Source organism: Haliotis rufescens, unplaced genomic scaffold, assembly GCF_023055435.1.
Source record: "Haliotis rufescens isolate VD_foot unplaced genomic scaffold, xgHalRufe1.0.p SCAF_35, whole genome shotgun sequence".
Classification (NCBI taxonomy): domain Eukaryota; kingdom Metazoa; phylum Mollusca; class Gastropoda; order Lepetellida; family Haliotidae; genus Haliotis; species Haliotis rufescens.
The window spans coordinates 3,939,096-3,964,682 of NW_025964057.1; the positions used below are offsets into that span (position 1 = coordinate 3,939,096).

Sequence of the window (25,587 nt, forward strand, 5' to 3'; positions counted from 1 at the left end):
AAACCTGTACAGGAATTTTATTAGGACACATAATATTACACATATTGAGAATCGTTCACAGTGTCAGCTGATATGTTCTTACTCTACAGTCCAGAATAGCTATACTCAGTAATGACTTGAAGAGTACTAGCTTGTTCTTAAGATATTTTACACGTGAAAAGATTAAGTAATTCAAGGAATATACGATATTTAGCTGCGTATTTCCTCAACTATTTGCATGAAGTATTTAAGATTGATGAAACCTTCACAACTAAAAACTACAAAAGTATACTCGTTATTAACTACACGTACTTTTATAATGTGATTAATATTCAAAAAGCTTTTTGTGTGTAACTATGTTAAATCGTATGAATATTGGTCTCTATGGGCATAATGAAGTATTTTCACAAGTGTAAAGCTGGAAATACTTTTTAACATAAAACATATAGAAGTGTTGACACAGGGTTAGTGAGTGACTTCCTATATCCGGGTCTCGGAAAGATCCAACACATCGTATCACAGGTAGGCGTTACACTGAAACCCCGTCAACCCGGACGTATCGTTCATAGTGAAATTGCCCGGTTTATAAGAATCAGGATTAACGAATAATGTTGCGAAGCAATGTTTTGTCGTACACGTAGACGTTCATAAGAGAAGCGCCTGGAAGGCGTCCGGTATAACGGGGTTTCACTGTATATATTTTTTTAGATAAAACATAACATAGTTATCACTTGTGTAGTATACGTAATACATCACAGATGACAGGAATTAGTCTAAAGACAATAAAATAATACACGTGAAAGAATATATTTTGATATCGACGATAAATAAATAATTTGTAAACGAATGTATACTTGCGATTGCTGACATTATTGTAATGTTAATAAGTAGAGGAATATCTGATATCATTCTGATGGCCATGGTCATCGAACCACATCGTGGTTGACATTATAGTTGACATAGAGTAAACTGTAACTCTCATTTTCTATTTTTTTAAGAAAACGGGATTGGGGAAGGGATGGGAGTTGGGAGTAGGCTGTACACTGTGGTTCAATCCTATATGTTGTAATCCGTGTCATGTACTGAACTGTTACCATGGTAACTGCTCCTTTACAATATATTCATGTACATAATACCTCGGAGAGACGAGCGAACACCTTAACCACCACCACCGCTCTTTGAAACATACGCATGCAATAATTACTGTTGTATCTCATTATAACCATTCGCCTCCCTTACTGGCAATTGTCAGGAACTGTGTAGTATATGTCGACGAAAAGTAACAATGAAGTTTGATACACAATAGATAAACCCGTCGTCATCCCACGTCGCGACGCGAATTGGCCAGTCCTGGATGCTTAATAATTCATTAATCATACACAATGTTGTTTATCAAACCAGGTGTTAATAAAGACTTATATCCCTGGTGAAACAGCAAGCAGACAACAATAATTCTACTTTGTTCCAGATGACGAGACACTATTCATTATGAGCCGCCCGTCTGAGATCGTGCAGGGACTTGCTGTTGTGCCTGTCTTTGCTGGTGGTGTCCCTGTACCGCAGTTTCACAGCCGCGAGAGACGTGGTCTTGAACCGGTCACGTACAAAGTCAGGCGTCTTCGTGGGTTTCACGTCATTGAAGATCCTGCGCTGCATTTTAATGGTAGCAGGTTTGATTGGCTCGTCTCCGTTGTCATGGTTACTGAGAACCTCATCCACAACTCTCTGCACCTGCAACGGTTGACGAAGATGAAGTGAACAATACAAATGGAATACGTAGAATAGGGATGTGAATTGGGCAGTATTTAAAATTTAACAGCTGCTAAGTGATCATTCGGTTATTGTAGCTTACAATCTCATTAAAATCAGATCTTGGTTCTCGCTACAGCTTAACAAAGATCTGAGGACATCCCATTACGGGTTACGTTAGACCGACCTTTCGCGAACTTTGACCAACCAATGGAATGACTAACAATGAGTCGACAATAGAAAATCAGAAGGCAGCTTAATCGAGCTTTGCGGCACCAGTTGCAAACTGGCGACTACGCTTCGAAACATATTTTGACATATACTCGATTAAAAAATTAAAAACTGAACAAAAGAACATTCTGGAATGGCTAATAGATGGCCTACATTGGGTGAATACAGACATAACTGTCGTTCGGAATACCCTGTGTGTTTTATCGAGGTTGCACCATCAAAAATCACATTCCAACTGTCACTTTCATGATCTGATAAGCGATGCCCTGATTGGTCAGAAGAAAGGTCGTTCTGACATGACCCGCAATGGGATGTCCTCAGATCTTTATTCAGCGGTAGTCAGAACTAAGGTCTGATTTTAATGAGATTGCTGTAGCTAATAGCTGGAGTCGACTCTCACGCGTACAGGGTTCGTGGGGTATACCATCTTCCTGAGGCATGGGAGTTAACTGACTATCAAAGTCCAGTTTCCACCCTTGCCGAACTTGGCTTGAATTATGGAGTAATATTTGGCTGGACTTACGAGACTATACACAGTCCAATTAGAATCGCGTAACGAAATCGACATCCGGTTCGTAAACTGTCGTGCAGATTTCGGTCCATTGCTGGATTTGCGAAGCATGTGTGCCGACAACTTAGTGTCAATAGATATTTTACAAATCTTTTCATCTGTTTAATCAAGGTGCTCACGTGATTTGATGCACTTCGCGAAGTAAGATCCGTTTTATCACAATATAGAGTTTGATTATCGATCTGGGCCCACTTGCATAAAGCAATCTTAACGCTACGACTATCGTCTTGACTGGTCGCCGCCATTTTGTTTGAAGCAAATGCAAGTGATATGAGAGAAGGAGGGACACAGAAGGGACATAACTCGTAACAGCCACTGGTGGCCTACAATCATGCCCAGGAACTCCAGCCTAGTTCGGCAGGGGTGGTACCTGGAATTTTACGGGCAGTTAACTCCCTTGCCTCTGGAAAAAGGGTGAATACAGGCACACCTAAAGGTGACAATCGAACCATCTATTGTCACCCCGTTTAACTGCTTAGCTGACACCGTGTGGCATCGCTGAAACACTGTTCAAAGTAGCGTTAAACCTCACTCATTTACTCATTGTGAAAGCCAAATTAGTATGTTTTAGACAATATCTTTCCCCCAAACACCCCCCCTCCCCCTCCACTCCCCTTCATCTCAGAGGGGATTTTGATGTTTTGACCCCTTTCTTTAAAACCAAATATAGTGTGTTGTAGAGAATCCCCCTCCCCACCTCCACTGGAAGAGGATGTTGATAGTTTGGACCCCTCCCTTTTAAAAATACAGTCTTACCCAGCCGTACAGAGCCCCGACCCCCGGGCTAACCATGCCGGCTTCATCCGGGGCATACATCTCCAGCAGCTGCCGTGCACGTGCAGCGATTGTTGGATCAATGTCGTCAATCTGCACTTGGTGAACTTTCTGGTACAGTTTTATAGATCCTATCATGACGCATCGTTTATGACTCTTCTTCCATCGCTGAATACAACAAAACACACATTTTATTATGAAATCGGAAGAAATTCTGCTCGAAATCCACAATTGTATGATATCAGTTTTCTAAATCGTGTCATCCCCGGAATCTCGACATCAGTTTACATTTTATTGAGTTCGCCATGTAGAGCTTTGCTTCTGGATGGAAAACATATTTGTTGTTTAACGCCGCCCTGAGCAATATTCCAACTTTTCGTCGGCCTGGACATAATCTAAACCTGTGACTGATATAATGAGCAACAGTTCTTGTGAGCAACGCCTGATAACGTCGGGGTTTGATGATATACTTTAAGTCGCCGCGTACGACAAGCATAGGTTGCTGGGAACCGATTCTAACCTTAGGAATCCCCACAGTCCCAATATGAACACTTTCTTTACAACGTATCAACCATTCCCCATCACCCCCTGTATTTGTTAAAAACGCTCGCCACACACTGACCCTTGTCTTCCCCTCGTGTTGGTGCATCAGGAGTAGCATTGCCATGACAACGTGGTGCACGAGCGGCGGGGGCTTGACATAACGGATGATCTCCGAAAGTGTCGGCACGTCAATACACGTTGTTGTCATCTGCACGTGCAAACGTTGAACGTGTTCCGACGCCTTCAGTCTTGCACGTGCAAGGCCCATCTCGTGCTGCATCTCCGAGGAGAATCCCCGTCTGTCTGCATCCCCGACCTTCACCCTCAGCTTCTTGATGTCGCTCCTCTGGAGAGTGTCCAAGATCTCTGTAACGGTACATTTTGGTTAGGGTTAGGGTCAGGGTTAGAAAACTGATTGATCTGTGATTGGGGAACTCACAGTCACTCTAGCTGAAACGTCGATTATCACGAAGCCTAACCTCAACCCCGTCTCCTATTATTTGGAACGACAACACCTTGCACAATCATAACGTCAAGACTGAAACCATTATCTGGTGGAGTAGGGCTCCAGGACAAGAGGAAGAGACACGCACTATCTGACCGTTTTTTGCAACTCACCGTCTCTGAGGTTGAGGACAGAGAGGATCCTTCTCGCCTCCTGGAACTCCCGCTTGGTGGTGTCCAGTTCCTTGTCCTGGTAGTCAGACATGGCGGACTTCAGCTCGATCTTGTCCTTCCGCTTGGTGGCGCCCTGCAGACGTTTCAGCAGCAGACGAACTGGCAGGGCTGGATAAGAGGGGAACATATATATGTAGGTCACTGTCGACGAACTGACGGGCTGGACAAGAACGGAAAATATATATGTACTTCACTATTGACGAACTGACAGGGCTGGACAAGAATGGGACATATTTATGTACGTCACTGTAGACGAACTGACAAGACTGGACAAGAATGGGACATATTTATGTACGTCACTGTAGACGAACTGACAAGACTGGACAAGAATGGGACATATATATCTACGTCACTATAGACGAACTGACAAGACTGGACAAGAATGGGACATATTTATGTACGTCACTATAGACGAACTGACAAGACTGGACAAGAATGGGACATATTTATGTACGTCACTATAGACGAACTGACAAGACTGGACAAGAATGGGACATATATATCTACGTCACTGTAGACGAACTGACAAGACTGGACAAGAATCTGACATATTTATGTACGTCACTGTAGACGAACTGACAAGACTGGACAAGAATCTGACATATTTATGTACGTCACTGTAGACGAACTGACAAGACTGGATAAGAATGGGACCTATATATGTACGTCACTGTAGACGAACTGTCAGGGCTTGAGAAGTAGGGAACATATATATGTACGTCACTGTAGACGAACTGACAGGGATGGACAAAAATGGGACATATATATGTACGTCACTGTAGACGAACTGACGTGTTGGACAAGAATGGGACATAAATATGTACGTCACTGTAGACGAACTGACAAGGCTGGACAAGAATCTGACATATTTATGTACGTCACTGTACACGAACTGACGCGTTGGACAAGAATGGGCCATATATATGTACGTCACTGTAGACGAACTGTCAGGGCTTGAGAAGTAGGGAACATATATATGTACGTCACTGTAGACGAACTGACAGGGATGGACAAAAATGGGACATATATATGTACGTCACTGTAGACGAACTGACGTGTTGGACAAGAATGGGACATAAATATGTACGTCACTGTAGACGAACTGACAAGGCTGGACAAGAATCTGACATATTTATGTACGTCACTGTACACGAACTGACGCGTTGGACAAGAATGGGACATATATATGTACGTCACTGTAGACGAACTGTCAGGGCTTGAGAAGAAGGAACATATATATGTACGTCACTGTAGACGAACTATCAGGGCTTGAGAAGAAGAGGACATATATATGTACGTCACTGTAGACGAACTATCAGGGCTTTAAAAGAAGGGGACATATATATGTGCGTCACTGTAGACGAACTGTCAGGGCTTGAGAAGAAGGAACATATATATGTACATCACTGTAGACGAACCGTCAGGGATTGAGAAGAAGGGAACATATAGATGTTCGTCACTGTAGACGAACTGACAAGGCTGGACAGGAATGGGACATATATATGTACGTCACTGTAGGCGAACTGTCAGGGCTTGAGAAGAAGGGAACATATAGATGTACGTCACTGTAGACGAACTATCAGGGCTTGAGAAGAAGGGAACATATATATGTACGTCACTGTAGACGAACCGCCAGGGCTTGAGAAGAAGGGGACGTATTTATGTACGTCACTATACGATCTGACAGGGTTGGACAGGAAGGAACATTAGTGCTATTGGACCCAACATTTATGGTATCGATGGACCCGCTATGATCCCATGGAGATTAATGTTGGTATAAGGCATGTCATACATAGCACTCTTGACGAGGGGTGATGGGGTAGCCTTGTGGTTAAAGCGTCCGCTCGTCACGCCGAAAAACCGGGTTCGATTCCCCAAATGGGTACACTGTGTGAAGCCCATTTCTGGTGTCCCCCCGACGTGATGTTGCTGGAATATTGCGCTACACGTGGCGTAAAACCAAACTTACTGACTATAACTGTCGAAACAAGACCTCCATGGTACAGTACAGGGCAAAGCAAGGTTACGTACAGAAGTCCAGAATAGTCCTCTCTTCTTCTCTCTGTTCTACCGCCAACTGCTTGCGCTGCCACCTCTCAAAGTCACTCTCCTTAAACAATCGTGTTCTTGCAGTTTAAAAAATATACTCACCGCCAAAAGAAACGCGAACCATAGAAACATACAGAGAAGTATAAACGTTAAGAAGAGATGTTTCAAATCTGTACCAATTAATGACAAAACTAACAATCAGTCAAGTGTTACCACAAGGTGACTGTATTCTTATCACGATATGGTGCACATGTTTTCCAAACTTTACACGCTAATCCTGCACAAGACAAATGGTGCATCTCGAGTGATGGATCTTTGACGTCACACGTGATGCGTCCATCAGTATCAGTTCACACAACATACCAGTATGGTTGTTTGTGCATCGAACCAATCTAATATCTCTTGAAAGAGTAAGTCTTCATATATTAACCAACATGTATAGTATTCGCGTTTCTTTTGGCGGTGAGTATATATACATTTCTTATGGTCATCCTCTTAACTTTTCAAAAACCCAAAGTATGAAAGCAACTCTTCCAAACAAGACATAATAATCTCTTCTAATGATGCTAGCTTTCGTGTGATGTGAGGTGATACATTTCTAACTATGACATCAAAGTAAACTAGTGTTGTGGACATGAATGTGACATGTCTATCCATACACGTCTGTCAAACATAATTCGGCAGCATCATTGTTATGGATCTACCAGTGAAACATCAATTTCTCCAAAACAGCCAACTGCTTACAGCTGAACACGTGGCTCCGAATTAGACAAATTACACAAAGCAATAAGACTAATATCTATCTGTTAGATGATGCACGTGAATGCAAATTATGCAGATTGTCTGAGTGGCGAGTGCTACCAGATTGTTTGTTTGTTTGTTTATTGTTTAACGCCGCACTCAGCAATATTCCTGCTATATGACGGCAGTCTGTAAATAATCGAGTCTGGACCAGACAATCCAGTGATTGACATCTTGAGCATCGATCTACGCAATTGGGTTACGATGACATGCATCAACCAAGTCAGCGAGCCTGACAAACCGTTAGTCCCGTTAGTCGCCTCATCGCTCATTTCAGTGATCAGGGGCGGTCGGGTAGCCTAGAGGTCAAAGTGTTCGCTCGTCACGCCGAAGCCCCGGGTTCAATCCCTGACATGGGTACAATGTCTGAAGCCCCATTTCTGGTGTCCCCGCTTTAATATTGCTGAAGGCAGCGTAAAATCAAACTTACTCACTCATTCACTCATGTCAGTGATTCATTCATATAATTTTCATCACTATTTTGCCTTTTCACGTCCAATGGAATCTGTTTCACTAGATAATCGAGACGTTACGTTGCGTTGACGTTATATATTTGACATAATAAACGAAGTAACAAATAATACGCTGAAGATTTAATGGGTCAAGACGTACCTCATCTTCGTCCCCCTCTGAATCTGAGTCCTCTGAGGAGGAGTCTTCTAGAGCAAAGGAAACCTCTTTCTTGTTCAAGGTCACCGCGGCTTGTTCCTTCACATCCCTGTCATTCCCTGCACCGTCAGCACCTTCTTTGACGTTAATGTCGTTACCTTTCAGTTTAACTTTTCCCCCTGTAGGAATCTGTGTTACGTCTTCATCCCCCATCTTGCATTTGGCACCCTTCCCTTTCACATCGTTATCAGTTTTAGCAACACCCAGAACATCTCGAACTTTGGAACTATTGTCTGAATCATCTTTTTCCATATTTTGGCCATCGTCTGTGACTGCTTCCTTCTCCGCTGCTGTCACTGGTTCTCTTGTGGCACTGTCGGTGCTGCTGTCACTTTGTGTGTCTAGTGGTTTACCATTTATTTCTGCTGTGACCTCTATCGTGTTGCTCACCCCTCTCTTGACGACCGCGCGCAGAGTGCTGGTGGAACTGTCGGTGAGCGATCCAGCAGGATCAGCCTCACTTTCAGTTTCTGTTTGTCTGTCTCCATCTTCGGAGTCGTCATCGACAATCTGCAGCGACACGTCATCCCCGTCGTCAACGTTGATGTTACTCTCCACTAGCGGATCACGCCATTTCCCCTCGGCTTTCAACTTCTTGATTCTCTCCTTGGCTCTCCTAGAATTGTACTTCCTCTGTTCTTTTTGTGCTGCATACTCAACAGATGACAGCACCTGTCGGAAAACAATTAAGTATTCATAACTCAGTAATGTTGGCTGTTAAAGAGACTCCAATAAACCTCTAATTTATGTAAATAAATGCGACAAAAGCAGAGTCGATTGTACGATTCCCACAAATCGCGAGCATATGTCCACGAATCAAATAGTGCTTAAAGGTGAATGTATTCTGCCCATCCAGTGGCAGCTACCACAAACACATGAGAAGGCAAGTCAATATTAAATGTTTCATCTAAAATAAACCCTTTAAAAAGCGAGACGCTACCTGGTACTGAAGCATAGGGCGATACTCTCCACCCACAGACGCTTTGACCTCGATGGACGAGCCTGCCTGGTCATCATCCACCATGATGTCCCCTTCCCACAATGCACCATCCTCCGTCTGGAGATGCTGCCAGTCCTCCCCATCTAGAACTGCGACATCATCAGCACCAGGCACGTGGAGTTTGAATTTCAGAATGGAGCCTGCCGGAAGGTGTTTCCTCTGGGGCCCCATCAGCTTGCATCCTTGTCCCCAGTCGTGCAGCGTACTTGCGAACTCAGAGCAGTCCTTATAAGGCCAGTGGCAGACGACGAGAATATTGTGAAGCAAGGGCATCCCATCTCTCTCTTCTACTGGCCTTGTGACGTCATGGGACACTGTTGACTTCCTGTCGTCTGTTCTCTTGCCATACAGGTTTATGTTATACGTTCCATGTTTTGGCAGTTTCACAGTGAAAGTCACAATGTTTTTATTCAAGGTCTGTGACACAAACTCCGTCACGTCCTGAATGACACCATTCAGGTGATGTGTGACATCAGCCTTGAGTGTCACTGATTTGGTCGTCTGCACTTTCACATCTATCCGCCCAGATTGGGGTGAATATATCAGAGCTGACTTAGGACTAATGACTCGTATTCCTAGTTTCCTCAACATCATTCTTGGTCCAATTCTCCCGTGAGGGATTTTAGGTAAACTAAACACAGATTCATTTGGTTCTGAGCTCCGTAAGAGATAATTGCATACATGAATAAGGTGCCCCTCACTCTGTTCAGGTCGGGCTAATATCTTGAGACACGAGTCTCCGGCGACCGTTGGCCTGGCAGTGAAAACAACCTTTTGTTTGTCCATCTGGTGAACGACACAAGTTTCCTGATCCTTCCCGCCATTGCGAGATGTTATCGTTTGAAAGAAAGTCAGGTTATCTGGCACTTTGAACACAATTTCTGCTTCTCCGTTTTTGGTTTCAACAATGCCAGAATCGTGTGTGACTGGCACCATTCCCATGGCTTCCACGTCGGCCCCTGGTCCCCACTCGCTCCTGTCATTGTCGGGGTAGCACTTGAAGCCTGCCACCCCTTGAGAACAGGAGATCCCGAAGGAACACAAGTGAGGCTGTCGCTCCATGTACAGGTTGCTGCACTTGCCAAACACCTCTATGACGTATTTGCCCTTTTCCGTAAGATTCACAAGAAACGTGGCACGACTGGAATTCAGTGAGCTCTCCAAGAACACATTATTTTTAAGACTGGCTTTTTTAGACACATTGCTTTTCTTTGATTCCACTTTACTAAGTCTGTAAGAAAATTTCATCCCGGAACCTTTTCGAAAGTTCACTTTCAGCTTACACATCCCGTTTTTAGTCGGTACGGTTATTTTATCCTGCGGACAATTGAGGTTGAGACAGAAGAATTCGGGTTTGAGGTATGGCATGGTAAGATACTCAGCCTTTGTGATGAACCTCGGCAGTAGCTGCCAGTAGTCCCGGTCAGGGAAGTGAGAGAAGATGAGATTCTCTGGATCAGGGATGAAGTAGAAGTGGTTGAGGTCGGAGACGAAGGAGCAGCTGGGGTCGATGTTGAGGATGTCTTCCTGCCGACGAAGGTCGTGAGTGTCGTGCCACAGTTTGCCGCCCAGGAAACAGTCGATCAGTCTCCACTCGCGCCCGAGGTACACCGCGCACCAACAGTGGCGTTCAGTCTTTGTCACAGCCTCACACGGTTGTTTGGGAAACACTCTCATCTGACCTGTGATCTTCACACACTCTATAGACGTGAAGCTGTAGAACACAGACAACACCAAAACGTCCTTTAATGCTTTGATGTTTGTTTGTTCATATTTTTTTTAACGCCTCACTCAGCAATATTCCAGCTATGTGACGGCGGTTGTACATAATCGAGTCACGACCAGACAATCCAGTGATTTATAACATGAGCATCGATCCACGCAATTGAGATAAGATGACATGCATCAACCAAGTCAGCGAGCCTGACCAACCGATCCCGTTAGTCGCCTTTTGCGGCAAACATGAGTTGCTGAAGACCTATTTTACCCTGGATCTTCACGGGTCGTAATAATGCTTTTATGAATCAGAATGAGTGAGTATGGTTTTTAGCAATATTCCAGCAATATCACGACGGGGGACACCAGAAATGGGCTTCACACATTGTACCTATGAAGGGAACCGAACCCAGGTTTTCGGCGTGACAAGCGAACGCTTTAACCACTAGGCTACCCACCCCCGGGGACACCGGAAAATGGGCTTTACACATTGTACCCATGTGGGGAATCGAACCCGGACCTTCGACGTGACGGGCCACTAGGATACCCCACTGGTGAAACCCACAAACATGAGTATTCTGCGGACAAATCTAGAAACAGAATCAGAATCAGAATCGGTGTACTTTTACTTGACAGCGACCAATAGTTATTAGTCATATTTTGACAAGTAACCATAAAAAAATGGTTGCACTACAAATTCACATTTTGTTAACAGATTACTCGGCAAGACGCACTCATACACAATAATACCGTCAACATGTGCACCATACCCCATCATTTCCGCGAATATATCCGCATAGGACAGCGAAGCCCTCTTCAGTCGTTGTAGATACACAGTGGTATAGTCATCGGGAGTGTCAACCTGCCCGTTCTGGGTGACAACCTCCTCCATTGTTTGTGACGTCAGCCAGCGGTACAGCACGTGCGCCTCCTCCACTTCCGTCTCCGCCTTCTGCACGAGGTACTGGACCAGGTCAAACAGAGGCTGCTTCAGGAACTCCCGGGGCACCTGGGTAATTAGTGTTTTTATATATAGTGAGTGAGTGAGTGAGTTTGGGTTTATCACCAAAATGTGCAAGATTTCAGTCACATCCCAGGGTGCCCGAGGTGACGCAGATCATAGCCGTCACCAGTCTGCTGACAAATCCCGGACACCCAGAAACCCAGAAATCCGGGAGTCCCGGAAACCCGGACACCCGGATACCATGGAGTCCCGGACACGCGGAAATCCGTTAACCAGGGAGTCCCGGAGATCCAGAGGCATTATACGTACTTACTTTGATGCTTCTATAATGTGAGGCATTATACGTACTTACTTTGATGCTTCTATAATGTGAGGCTAAATGTATAAAACAGGGTCTGTACCAGGAACTCTGGGGTACCTGGGTATGTAACCTCATCTCTTGGCGCTCGTGATATGGGGCTCTATATAGAACGGAGCAATGAGGTGTGAGGACAAGCACACTTGCAGTCCTAGAAAGGATCGTCGGGTCATTTAAACTCAAGTAAAAAGTAAAGATGTATTCCTCGAATGGCAGACAGTGACATGGACTACTATTTACAATGTTTAGTTCTCGGCTGTTACTCAGAACTAAACCATATAGTCTTTAACGACGTTATGAATGTTAATAATTTCGTACATAGCACTGTTCTCTTGGGTTAGTATGGACGTGGAAAGATACATGACACTTACGTTGAATACATGTTGGTCTAATTCCCTAATCCTTTCTTTACTAAGAATATCTTTCTTCAAGGTCTTCGGAGGGGAGGGGCAGATAACTCCGTCATCATCTTCCGGCCAGACGATGGTCATCTTCCGATAGCATTGCTTAGCTTCCTGCAGCATGGTCTGGGAGGGGCACCTGTCCGCGTACCCCCTGTCCCCCATCACCCTCTGCAGCTCCCTGTAGTACCCCCGCACCTCCTCATCCACCTCCATGGAGCGCAGGGGAATGGGGGTGCGGTTGGATGCCCGTGAGCGCGGCATGTCCCCGGGGGGTGGGGTCTTGACGCTCATCTTGCTGACCGTTGACATGCCCAGACTAATGTTATCACTCTCAGCCTCTCCCCCCGGGCGGGAGGACAGCTGGTTGACATTGTGGACGTTCAGTTCCTCATGGTGTTCGTCGTTCACTAATATCTGCAGGGAGAGAAAAGGGGTTAGTAAGTATGGTTTTACGCCACTTTTAGTAGAAGTGGGAGGCATCAGAAATGTGCCTTACACATTGGACCCGAAACAGGGAATCGAAACCGTGTCTTTGGCGTGACGAGCGAATGCCTTAACCAGTAGACTACCCCAGAGAAAAGGATATACAGAATATTTTATAAACTTTAATTGTGTCCAAAGGAATACTGTGTTCCTCGCTTCCGGTAGCTACCCTCCTCACTGAAGGTCGAGGTCGCTCTAGGGCCAAAGCTAGATTCTACTTATTATCCTTTTGATTGCATGTCATGGTGTCTTGGTGGAGCTGGGCGATGATCATGATAGTATCCAATTGTATGCCAGTCTCGGTTGTTTACAGTGCACGGCGACTTTGCTGGAACATTGTGACGTATATTCGTTGTAAAACAACAAACAAATTGTATCTTGTCGCGAAACAAGCTAGTACTACGTAACAAGAATGGTTCATAGCGGATGTGTGTGTGTGTGTGTGGTGGGGGGTGGGGGGGGTGGGGGGGCTATACCCTATACCACAATATACAATACCCTAACATTAGGACGAGTAATGCACCACCTGTTGCCGGCTTGTAATAATGTTCTAGTGGGAGCTGACAGCTTTATGACAGTCAAAAGTAAATGCTCACAGGGTCAACATCTCAACATTGCGGCGAGTGTGGAAACATGCCAGGCGATACTACCCGATAACGTTCCCGGGTATAACACGAGTAGAGCTTATCGGGGAGGTGCCCTGCCACGCTGCACGCAGGGCGTTACCGAACACTTAGTAATATTCTGTTACAGACCGTATGAACCCCGCCCGTCCTTCATCTGTATTGTTATTACCGGACAAACACGGCCAGTTTCAATATGTCTAGTCCTCTTCATCAAACATACATCATTTATCACCACTTGTCGACAAGCCACATGACTAATTACATATTAATATTCCCCATATTAAAGCTTGCTTTGAGGACAGTCTCCCCATATTAACCACGGCCATGTTTAATTCCTACACAAAATGTAACAGTGAATAGATTTCACCCTCCTACATCTAATGATAGAACTTCACGGGCGTTTCTGTAGTTACCGAATTATTATTTATTGAATACTTCAAAGTATATTTAGACTTGACACACAGGGTCCGGCGATATGGTCATGGTGTCTTGTGTGGGGGTAGAGTGTTCGTCAGGGGGAAATAACACCATCAGTCTGTGGTATACATACACAGTGGCATGGTGTTGGTAACATTTATAGCAACGTCTATGTTGTCAGTGTTGTGACGATACAGTGTTGTAATGATACAGTGTTGTGAAGATACAGTGTTGTAATGATACAGTTTTTTTAATGATACAGTGTTGTGACGATACAGTGTTGTGACGATACAGTGTTGTAACGATACAGTGTTGTGACGATACAGTGTTGTGACGATACAGTGTTGTAACGATACAGTGTTGTGACGATACAGTGTTGTAACGATACAGTGTTGTGACGATACAGTGTTGTAATGATACAGTGTTGTGACGAAACAGTGTTGTGACGATACAGTGTTGTAACGATACAGTGTTGTAACGATACAGTGTTGTGACGATACAGTGTTGTAATAATACAGTGTTGTAATGATACAGTGTTGTAATGATACAGTGTTGTAATGATACAGTGTTGTGATGATACAGTGTTGTGACGATACAGTGTTGTAACGATACAGTGTTGTAACGATACAGTGTTGTGACGATACAGTGTTGTAATAATACAGTGTTGTAATGATACAGTGTTGTAACGATACAGTGTTGTCACGATCGTACAGTCCACAGTGGAAGCAGCACATTAGAGTGAAATCCCTCAACCGTCCCGGGTGATATATGATAACACTCCTCCCGGGTGATATATATATGATAACACACGTGTGTGATATATACATGATAATTATACACATATATTCAGTGGCTAACAACCTACCGGGGTTGAGCTGTGGGGAATCTCCAGACTTGTGCGGGACATACTACACGAATACGTTGAGGTGTCCATTATACACACACCAGGGGGTTCCGGTTGTGCAACCAGTCCTTGGTCGATGAAGGGGTGGGAGTGGGGGTGGGGGTGGGGTTGGGGGTGAATGGATAAAGATAATTGTACAACAGGCACGCGATTGACAACTCATGCAAGATATGAGTATTCCGGGTCTGGGTGATTCGAACAAAGGGTTGTGCTCCGTGACAAAGGTAATGTCAGTGCTAACAAGGAGATTTACACCATAGCCTACACCGACAGACTTAGTGTATTTCTTTTGGGCTTAAACAAAACATCTGAACTGTTTTTACTGTGGGCAACGTGGTCGGGTTGTATATGGAGGTGTTCTTCTGTGTTACCACACACGCACGCACACGTATATATATATACACACGCACACACGCAAGCACACACACACACATACACACGCACATACGCACACACACTCCTACACATAACATACACACGCTAGCACACACATAACATTCTCACATGCACACACAAATATATATCTAACACACACGCACGCACACACATATACATACACACGCACGCACGCACACTCATACACACGAACATATACACACATATCCACATACGCACGCACACACACACATACATACAAACGCACACATACACACATAACATACACATGCACACAAACTCATAACAAACACATACACACTTACACACATAGCATACACACATACGCAAGCACACACACTTACACACATATGACATTCTCACACATACACACGCATGCACGCACGCACACACATTCCAAATACATTAACGTCACTAGGGTTTGACAAAGCTGAGCTACTTGTGACAAATATATTTATATGTTTCAATGAAATACCACTGTTGTCATATTTCTGTTGTCACGTGATGATCACCAGGACTAATGATAAGTGTGTATGTTTAACAAACAGTGACAGGTACTGATAAAAACGATCGATTGAAAAACTGCCGGGTGGCATTCTCCAACAACCTTCCTTCACCGTGTTTGCTGGGTCGATGTGGGTCTGCACAGGATACACGCCGCCTGGTTGTAAAATACGTTAACAGCCAACCTACCTGTTCGCAGGTAGGAAAAAATAAACATACTTTTTTTCCTTGGTATTTTTTGCTAAATGTGACTGGCATGTTAAAGATGTTGTTATTATTATTCAATCAATACGGGTAATAAATCACTGGCCACTTCTTTTTTTCTTCAGAGTTAAAAAGATTGTGTGATATAGGAGACGAGACATATCTCTGTGTGATATAGGAGACGCGACATATCTCTGTGTGATATAGGAGACGGGACATATCTCTGTGTGATATAGGAGACGAGACATATCTCTGTGTGACATAGGAGACACGACATATCTCTGTGTGATGTCTGTGCCATTTAAGACACATTGATATAGAAGACGAGACATATATCTGTGTGATATAGGAGACGCGACATATCTCTGTGTGACATAGGAGACGAGACATATCTCTCTGTGATATAGGAGACGCGACATATCTCTGTGTGACATAGGAGACGAGACATATCTCTCTGTGATATAGGAGACGCGATATATCTCTGTGTGACATAGGAGACGAGACATATCTCTGTGTGATATAGGAGACGAGACATATCTCTGTGTGATATAGGAGACGCGACATATCTCTGTGTGATATAGGAGACGAGACATATCTCTGTGTGATGTCTGTGATATATAATACACATTGATATAGGAGACGGGAGATATATCTGTGTGATGTCTGTGATATATAACACACTTTGATATAGGAGTCGCGACATATCTCTGTGTGACATAGGGGACGGGACATATCTCTGTGTGATATCTGTGATATATAATACACATTGATATAGGAAACGGGACATATCTCTGTGTGATGTCTGTGATATATAACACACTTTGATATAGGAAACGGGACATATCTCTGTGTGATATCTGTGATATATAATACACATTGATATAGGAAACGGGACATATCTCTCTGTGATATAGGAGACGGGACATATATCTGTGTGATGTATGTGATACATTATACACATTGATATAGGAAACGGGACATATCTCTGTGTGATATAGGAGACGGGACATATCTCTGTGTGATATAGGAGACGGGACATATCTCTGTGTGATGTCTGTGATATATAATACACATTGATATAGGAGACACGACATATCTCTGTGTGATATAGGGGACGGGACATATCTCTGTGTGATATCTGTGATATATAATACACATTGATATAGGAGACGGGACATATCTCTGTGTGATGTCTGTGATATATAACACACTTTGATATAGGAGTCGCGACATATCTCTGTGTGATGTCTGTGATATATAATACACATTGATATAGGAGACGAGACATATCTCTGTGTGATGTCTGTGATATATAATACACATTGATATAGGAGACACGACATATCTCTGTGTGATGTCTGTGATATATAATACACATTGATATAGCAGACGAGACATATCCCTGTGTGATGTCTGTGATATATAATACACATTGATATAGGAGACGAGACATATCTCTGTGTGATGTCTGTGATATATAATACACATTGATATAGGAGACACGACATATCTCTGTGTGATATAGGGGACGGGACATATCTCTGTGTGATATCTGTGATATATAATACACATTGATATAGGAGACGGGACATATCTCTGTGTGATGTCTGTGATATATAACACACTTTGATATAGGAGTCGCGACATATCTCTGTGTGATGTCTGTGATATATAATACACATTGATAAAGGAGACGAGACATATCTCTGTGTGATGTCTGTGATATATAATACACATTGATATAGGAGTCGCGACATATCTCTGTGTGATGTCTGTGATATATAATACACATTGATATAGTAGACACGACATATCTCTGTGTGATGTCTGTGATATATAACACACATTGATATAGGAGGCGGGACATATCTCTGTGTGATGTCTGTGATATATAACACACATTGATATAGGAGGCGGGACATATCTCTGTGTGATATAGGAGACGAGACATATCCCTGTGTGATGTCTGTGATATATAATACACATTGATATAGGAGTCGCGACATATCTCTGTGTGATATAGGAGACGAGACATATCCCTGTGTGATGTCTATGATATATAATACACATTGATATAGGAGACGCGACATATCTCTGTGTGATGTCTGTGATATATAATACACATTGATATAGGAGACGAGACATATCTCTGTGTGATGTCTGTGATATATAACACACATTGATATAGGAGTCGCGACATATCCCTGTGTGATGTCTGTGATATATAACACACATTGATATAGGAGACGAGACATATCCCTGTGTGATGTCTGTGATATATAACACACATTGATATAGGAGACGTAGACTAACATATAGTCTCTGAAATGAACATATCGTACAGAAAAAACCCAGTGATTCTCTTCATTTTCAGATACTGCAGTAATCTAGACTTGCCAAACATTATAGACTTGCGTGGGATGTAGTTAATATATTTGTATCAGGGTCTGTAAGACAGACTACAGGAGGCGGGACACATCCCTCTGTGATATAGGAGACGAGACATATCCCTGTGTGATGTATGTGATATAAAGCACACATTGACATAGGAGACGCGACATATCTCTGTGTGATGTCTGTGATATATAATACACATTGATATAGGAGACACGACATATCTCTGTGTGATGTCTGTGATATATAACACACATTGATATAGGAGGCGGGACATATCTCTGTGTGATATAGGAGACGAGACATATCCCTGTGTGATGTCTGTGATATATAATACACATTGATATAGGAGGCGGGACACATCTCTTTGTGATATAGGAGACGGGACATATCTCTGTGTGATGTCTGTGATATATAATACGCATTGATATAGGAGACGAGACATATCTCTGTGTGATATCTGTGATATATAATACACATTGATATAGGAGTCGCGACATATTTCTGTTTGATGTCTGTGATATATAATACACATTGATATAGGAGACACGACATATCTCTGTGTGACATAGGGGACGGGACATATCTCTGTGTGATATCTGTGATATATAATACACATTGATATAGGAGACGGGACATATCTCTGTGTGATATAGGAGTCGCGACACATCTCTGTGTGATGTCTGTGATATATAATACACATTGATATAGGAGACACGACATATCTCTGTGTGATATAGGGGACGGGACATATCTCTGTGTGATATCTGTGATATATAATACACATTGATATAGGAGACGGGACATATCTCTGTGTGATGTCTGTGATATATAACACACTTTGATATAGGAGTCGCGACATATCTCTGTGTGATGTCTGTGATATATAATACACATTGATATAGGAGACGAGACATATCTCTGTGTGATGTCTGTGATATATAATACACATTGATATAGGAGACACGACATATCTCTGTGTGATATAGGAGACGAGACATATCTCTGTGTGATGTCTGTGATATATAACACACATTGATATAGGAGACGGGACATATCTCTGTGTGATGTCTGTGATATATAACACACTTTGATATAGGAGTCGCGACATATCTCTGTGTGATGTCTGTGATATATAATACACATTGATATCGGAGACGGGACATATCTCTGTGTGATATAGGAGACACGACATATCTCTGTGTGATATAGGAGACGAGACATATCTCTGTGTGATGTCTGTGATATATAATACACATTGATATAGGAGACGGGACATATCTCTGTGTGATGTCTGTGATATATAACACACTTTGATATAGGAGGCGGGACACATCTCTCTGTGATATAGGAGACGGGACATATCTCTGTGTGATGTCTGTGATATATAATACACATTGATATAGGAGACGAGACATATCTCTGTGTGATATCTGTGATATATAATACACATTGATATAGGAGTTGCGACATATTTCTGTTTGATGTCTGTGATATATAATACACATTGATATAGGAGACACGACATATCTCTGTGTGACATAGGGGACGGGACATATCTCTGTGTGATATCTGTGATATATAATACACATTGATATAGGAGACGGGACATATCTCTGTGTGATATAGGAGTCGCGACACATCTCTGTGTGATGTCTGTGATATATAATACACATTGATATAGGAGACACGACACATCTCTGTGTGATATAGGGGACGGGACATATCTCTGTGTGATATCTGTGATATATAATACACATTGATATAGGAGACGGGACATATCTCTGTGTGATGTCTGTGATATATAACACACTTTGATATAGGAGTCGCGACATATCTCTGTGTGATGTCTGTGATATATAATACAAATTGATATAGGAGACGAGACATATCTCTGTGTGATGTCTGTGATATATAATACACATTGATATAGGAGACACGACATATCTCTGTGTGATATAGGAGACGAGACATATCTCTGTGTGATGTCTGTGATATATAACACACATTGATATAGGAGACGGGACATATCTCTGTGTGATGTCTGTGATATATAACACACTTTGATATAGGAGTCGCGACATATCTCTGTGTGATGTCTGTGATATACAATACACATTGATATCGGAGACGGGACATATCTCTGTGTGATATAGGAGACACGACATATCTCTGTGTGATATAGGAGACGAGACATATCTCTGTGTGATGTCTGTGATATATAATACACATTGATATAGGAGACACGACATATCTCTGTGTGATGTCTGTGATATATAACACACTTTGATATAGGAGACGGGACATATCTCTGTGTGATGTCTGTGATATATAATACACATTGATATAGGAGACACGACATATCCCTGTGTGATGTCTGTGATATATAACAGACTTTGATATAGGAGACATGACATATCTCTGTGCGATATAGGAGACGAGACATATCCCTGTGTGATGTCTGTGATATATTATACACATTGATATAGGAGACGAGACATATCCCTGTGTGATGTCTGTGATATATAACACACTTTGATATAGGAGACGAGACATATCCCTGTGTGATGTCTGTGATATATAACACACATTGATATAGGAGACGAGACATATCTCTGTGTGATGTCTGTGATATATAACACACATTGATATAGGAGACGAGACATATCCCTGTGTGATGTCTGTGATATATAACACACATTGATAAAGGAGTCGCGACATATCTCTGTGTGATATAGGAGACGGGACATATCCCTGTGTGATGTCTGTGATATATAACACACATTGATATAGGAGACGAGACATATCCCTGTGTGATGTCTGTGATATATAACACACATTGATATAGGAGGTGGGACATATCTCTGTGTGATATAGGAGACGGGACATATCCCTGTGTGATGTCTGTGATATATAATACACATTGATGTAGGAGGCGGGACACATCTCTCTGTGATATAGGAGACGAGACACATCTCTCTGTGATATAGGAGACGCGACATATCTCTGTGTGATGTCTGTGATATATAATACACATTGATATAGGAGACACGACATATATCTGTGTGATATAGGAGATCCGACATATCTCTGTGTGATGTCTGTGATATATAACACACATTGATATAGGAGGCGGGACATATCTCTGTGTGATATAGGAGACGAGACATATCCCTGTGTGATGTCTGTGATATATAATACACATTGATATAGGAGGCGGGACATATCTCTCTGTGATATAGGAGACGAGACACATCTCTCTGTGATATAGGAGACGCGACATATCTCTGTGTGATGTCTGTGATATATAATACACATTGATATAGGAGACACGACATATCTCTGTGTGATGTCTGTGATATATAATACACATTGATGTAGGAGGCGGGACACATCTCTCTGTGATATAGGAGACGCGACATATCTCTGTGTGATATAGGAGACGAGACATATCTCTGTGTGATATAGGAGACGCGACATATCTCTGTGTGATGTCTGTGATATATAACACACATTGATATAGGAGGCGGGACATATCTCTCTGTGACATAGGAGACGAGACATATCCCTGTGTGATGTCTGTGATATATAATACACATTGATATAGGAGACGAGACATATCTCTCTGTGATGTCTGTGATATATAACACACATTGATATAGGAGACGCGACATATCTCTGTGTGATGTCTGTGATATATAACACACTTTGATATAGGAGACGCGACATATCTCTGTGTGATGTCTGTGATATATAATACACATTGATATAGGAGACGAGACATATCTCTGTGTGATGTCTGTGATATATAACACACATTGATATAGGAGTCGCGACATATCCCTGTGTGATGTCTGTGATATATAACACACATTGATATAGGAGACGAGACATATCCCTGTGTGATGTCTGTGATATATAACACACATTGATATAGGAGACGTAGACTAACATATAGTCTCTGAAATGAACATATCGTACAGAAAAAACCCAGTGATTCTCTTCATTTTCAGATACTGCAGTAATCTAGACTTGCCAAACATTATAGACTTGCGTGGGATGTAGTTAATATATTTGTATCAGGGTCTGTAAGACAGACTACAGGAGGCGGGACACATCCCTCTGTGATATAGGAGACGAGACATATCCCTGTGTGATGTATGTGATATAAAGCACACATTGACATAGGAGACGCGACATATCTCTATGCGATGTCTGTGATATAACACAAATTGATAAGGAGACGGGAAATATCCCTGTGTGATATAGGAAAAAAACATAGACAAGATAATTCTTATAAATAAATTCGTCAGCAATACCAACTTCACAGACCAGACAACAGTACGAAATGGTGATATCATACACTCACTGCAACACAAGCACCGCCCCGTTCTAGGATCAGCCAATCAGGAAACTGCAGTCCGTTAGTGGGCGCGTCCTAATTATTTCGGGTTTCAAATATTTTTTGGTTTGCCAATGAGATGCCACGGAACCACCAGCAATTTCTTTATTCCAACTTAATTCACCTTGTTCAGTATCTGACATAGAGTTGTCATTACACAATGATTTACCATTTGGAAGATGTATCGTCCGCAACTCATTCAACAGAAATGTTACCGTTAACTTCCATTTGTCTGCCATCCAGTGAACTAGATCTCCATTCTCTAATGTTAAACTCCCTAAACCTATTCGGCACCATGGCTTCGTTGAGGAAGTGACGTCACTGACTACATCGTACCTATCGCTAACCTAGCGCAGAATTCGCCTCGCTCGTGAGAGTAATTTGATTGGACTGCTATTTATAGCGTCCTGCTATTTGAATCAGACTCAAAACGAAGCGATAGCGGCGAATGAGTGCAGGGGTTTTTATCACTATAGAATGGAGATACAATACAGTGGATATCGAGGTGCACTACTAGGTATTTCAGCCATATGACCTGTTTGTCGTCATTAATATCATTACTTGCCATTTAGTTTCCGAGTGTATAAAATTCACTGTGTAGAGTTGCGCCCCTTTATGATCGTAAGTTCGAATTCATGATTTGCCCAGACTATGGTTATTGGTTTGTCCATGCGCGTGGGTTTTACCAAACTGATAAACATCTAAGACCTGCATCACTTCGGGCTTTCCTCCCAGATAAAGCTGACACATACCTGACATAACTGAAATACTGTAGAATATGTTGTAAACCAAACTCACTCACTAACTCTGCACCTATATCACACGGAGTCGGTGTTTCATGGTCAGGTAAAGAGTGTACTTGATGTTAACCCAAGGCCGAGCACCGACTCACAGAACAATCTGCGATAGTTTCAAATATATACACAATTTCCAGATTCACGAATATCATGGAAGCCTGTTTATAAATACAAAAAATAAAATAAAATAACAATTATGCAAATAAAATGCCACTCCAAAGGTGAAAATGCTTTCACTGATACCGATGAAAGTAAGTATACTTGCGTCCATCTTTAAATTAACAGCCCCAGATATCTGACAAATATATGTGTAAGATTACTTGCGTTCATCTTTGAATTAACACCCCAAGATTTCCGACAAATGTATGTGTAAACTATTGTTTGGTTTACAAAACTAAAAAATATAACTTACTCGAAATAACGATGTTTGCTTCTTTGTTCCCATGGTGATTGAGTAGATATTTACTGTGATCTGCGATATACAACCCTCTTCAGGTAGAGCCACAGCACTCGTGGCAGAATAACATAAAATCATTTAATGTTAAGCCTGTAATGTTATCTCTGTTGTGATGTTGTGCACTGGTGTTGACTCTAAGCGTTCATAGAGACGCCACAAAGTGAGACTTCCACGCTCCCTATTACTGCCTCACAGGTACGCGGTCAGTCCAACCGAAATATTTTCTCTGTTTTGATAAGATTCTTGGACAGGAACAATATGAACGTCAAGCCCTAGTATTGAACGATTATTTACGCATTCCACTTAATCAAACTGCGTGGGTTTGTTCACAATTACACTTGTTAATCACGGAGCTCGGTTCCGCGAGGCAGTACTCGCCGTATAAAATAGCGATATATCAACTATCCCGTTGCCAACCTAGCCATACTGGCCTTTCAAATGCGCTGTTAAACCGCTGATTAAATTACAGATAGTTCATTACGGGCTAGAGGTAAGTAAGAGTGATAAGAACTATTATACCAAAATCAGTTGACACCAGCTCTTGATTTCGAAGTCTACGTTGTACAGTTTTACTGAGATCCGTTTGTTAAAAACGGTCAAGCCATAAAAGCCTCCTTAAGCAGAACTTGTGGTAATATACCAACCTTTGATGGCGTTTTGTCGTCTGCTCGAGTCCGTGACGTCACCTCGAACGGTTTCACGCTGGGTGATCTACCCGGAGATTTTGAGAACAGATTTCCCATTCTGTCGTCTGCTATGTTCATTGTACGCTCATTCTCCTCCGTGAGCAGACGACAACTCCGGGTCACATGACCACTGTAGGGTCTCGGACAGTAGATACACGTCAATTAATGTCATAACTTCGTTGCTTTTCTCCAGTTACTAAACAAGTAAACCCCGACTATTCGTCCCAGTTATTGCAGCCAGGCTGTCAGTTGTACATGCAGTTCCACCTTCCATTCATACAGCTGTGCTTGATGACCCGAAGATTAGGAACAAAACCTGCTAGGACCTCCTTTGTTGCCCTTCCAACTCTCTACTACAACTGCTCTAGGCTTGTGGGCCGAGACCGGCCACACTCGACCTATCGGTGTATGTTATCAACACTTTTCTATACCAGAAATATCAGAAACAACACGTGTCACAGGAGCTTGATTAATTACCCGAATCGCCATTCAAGGCAATTTAAGTGACCCTGTTGTGGAACTCTCGCGACACCATGCAACGAGAGCACGTTACGAGACCCAGACTCGTTTCCACATCATCTTAGAATGGTACGTCGTTTTATACAGTTTCTACTTCAGAGAATACTTGTACTGAAATTTGTGTCCAGTTGATGGATTTCTGCGCCAGGAAGAAATACAAACACATGCGAAATTCATACGTGGCCCTTCAAGAAGATGGAAGATGCACTTGATTCTATATCGTTCATATCCTGAACTTTTCAAGAGGTATGGTGACCAACCTTTGGTTGTTGACAATTTATAGTCCGAATGTTATTTATGCCGTTGTGTAAG

The 25,587-nt window shown here is 42.5% G+C and overlaps 1 protein-coding gene across 3 annotated transcripts; it reads right to left on the bottom strand.

Moving 5' to 3' along the window:
* Window positions 1-9: 9 nt before the first annotated feature.
* LOC124134464 lies at window positions 10-25,057 on the bottom strand. 3 transcript variants are annotated; one of them, XM_046499306.2, is made up of 10 exons: window positions 24,715-25,057; window positions 12,454-12,900; window positions 11,531-11,769; window positions 8,985-10,758; window positions 7,988-8,716; window positions 6,557-6,635; window positions 4,466-4,633; window positions 3,927-4,213; window positions 3,287-3,472; window positions 10-1,710 (listed from the first exon to the last, which is right to left on the bottom strand). In XM_046499306.2, exons 1-10 carry the CDS (start codon window positions 24,832-24,834, stop codon window positions 1,459-1,461), a joined length of 4,281 nt encoding a protein of 1,426 aa, XP_046355262.2. In that variant the 5' UTR covers window positions 24,835-25,057; the 3' UTR covers window positions 10-1,458. The 3 variants fall into 3 exon arrangements, with proteins under 3 accessions (XP_046355262.2, XP_046355264.2, XP_046355263.2); XM_046499308.2 differs by lacking the exon at window positions 24,715-25,057 and adding an exon at window positions 24,026-24,132; XM_046499307.2 differs by lacking the exon at window positions 24,715-25,057 and adding an exon at window positions 14,878-14,957.
* Between the last annotated feature and the right edge of the window lie 530 nt (window positions 25,058-25,587).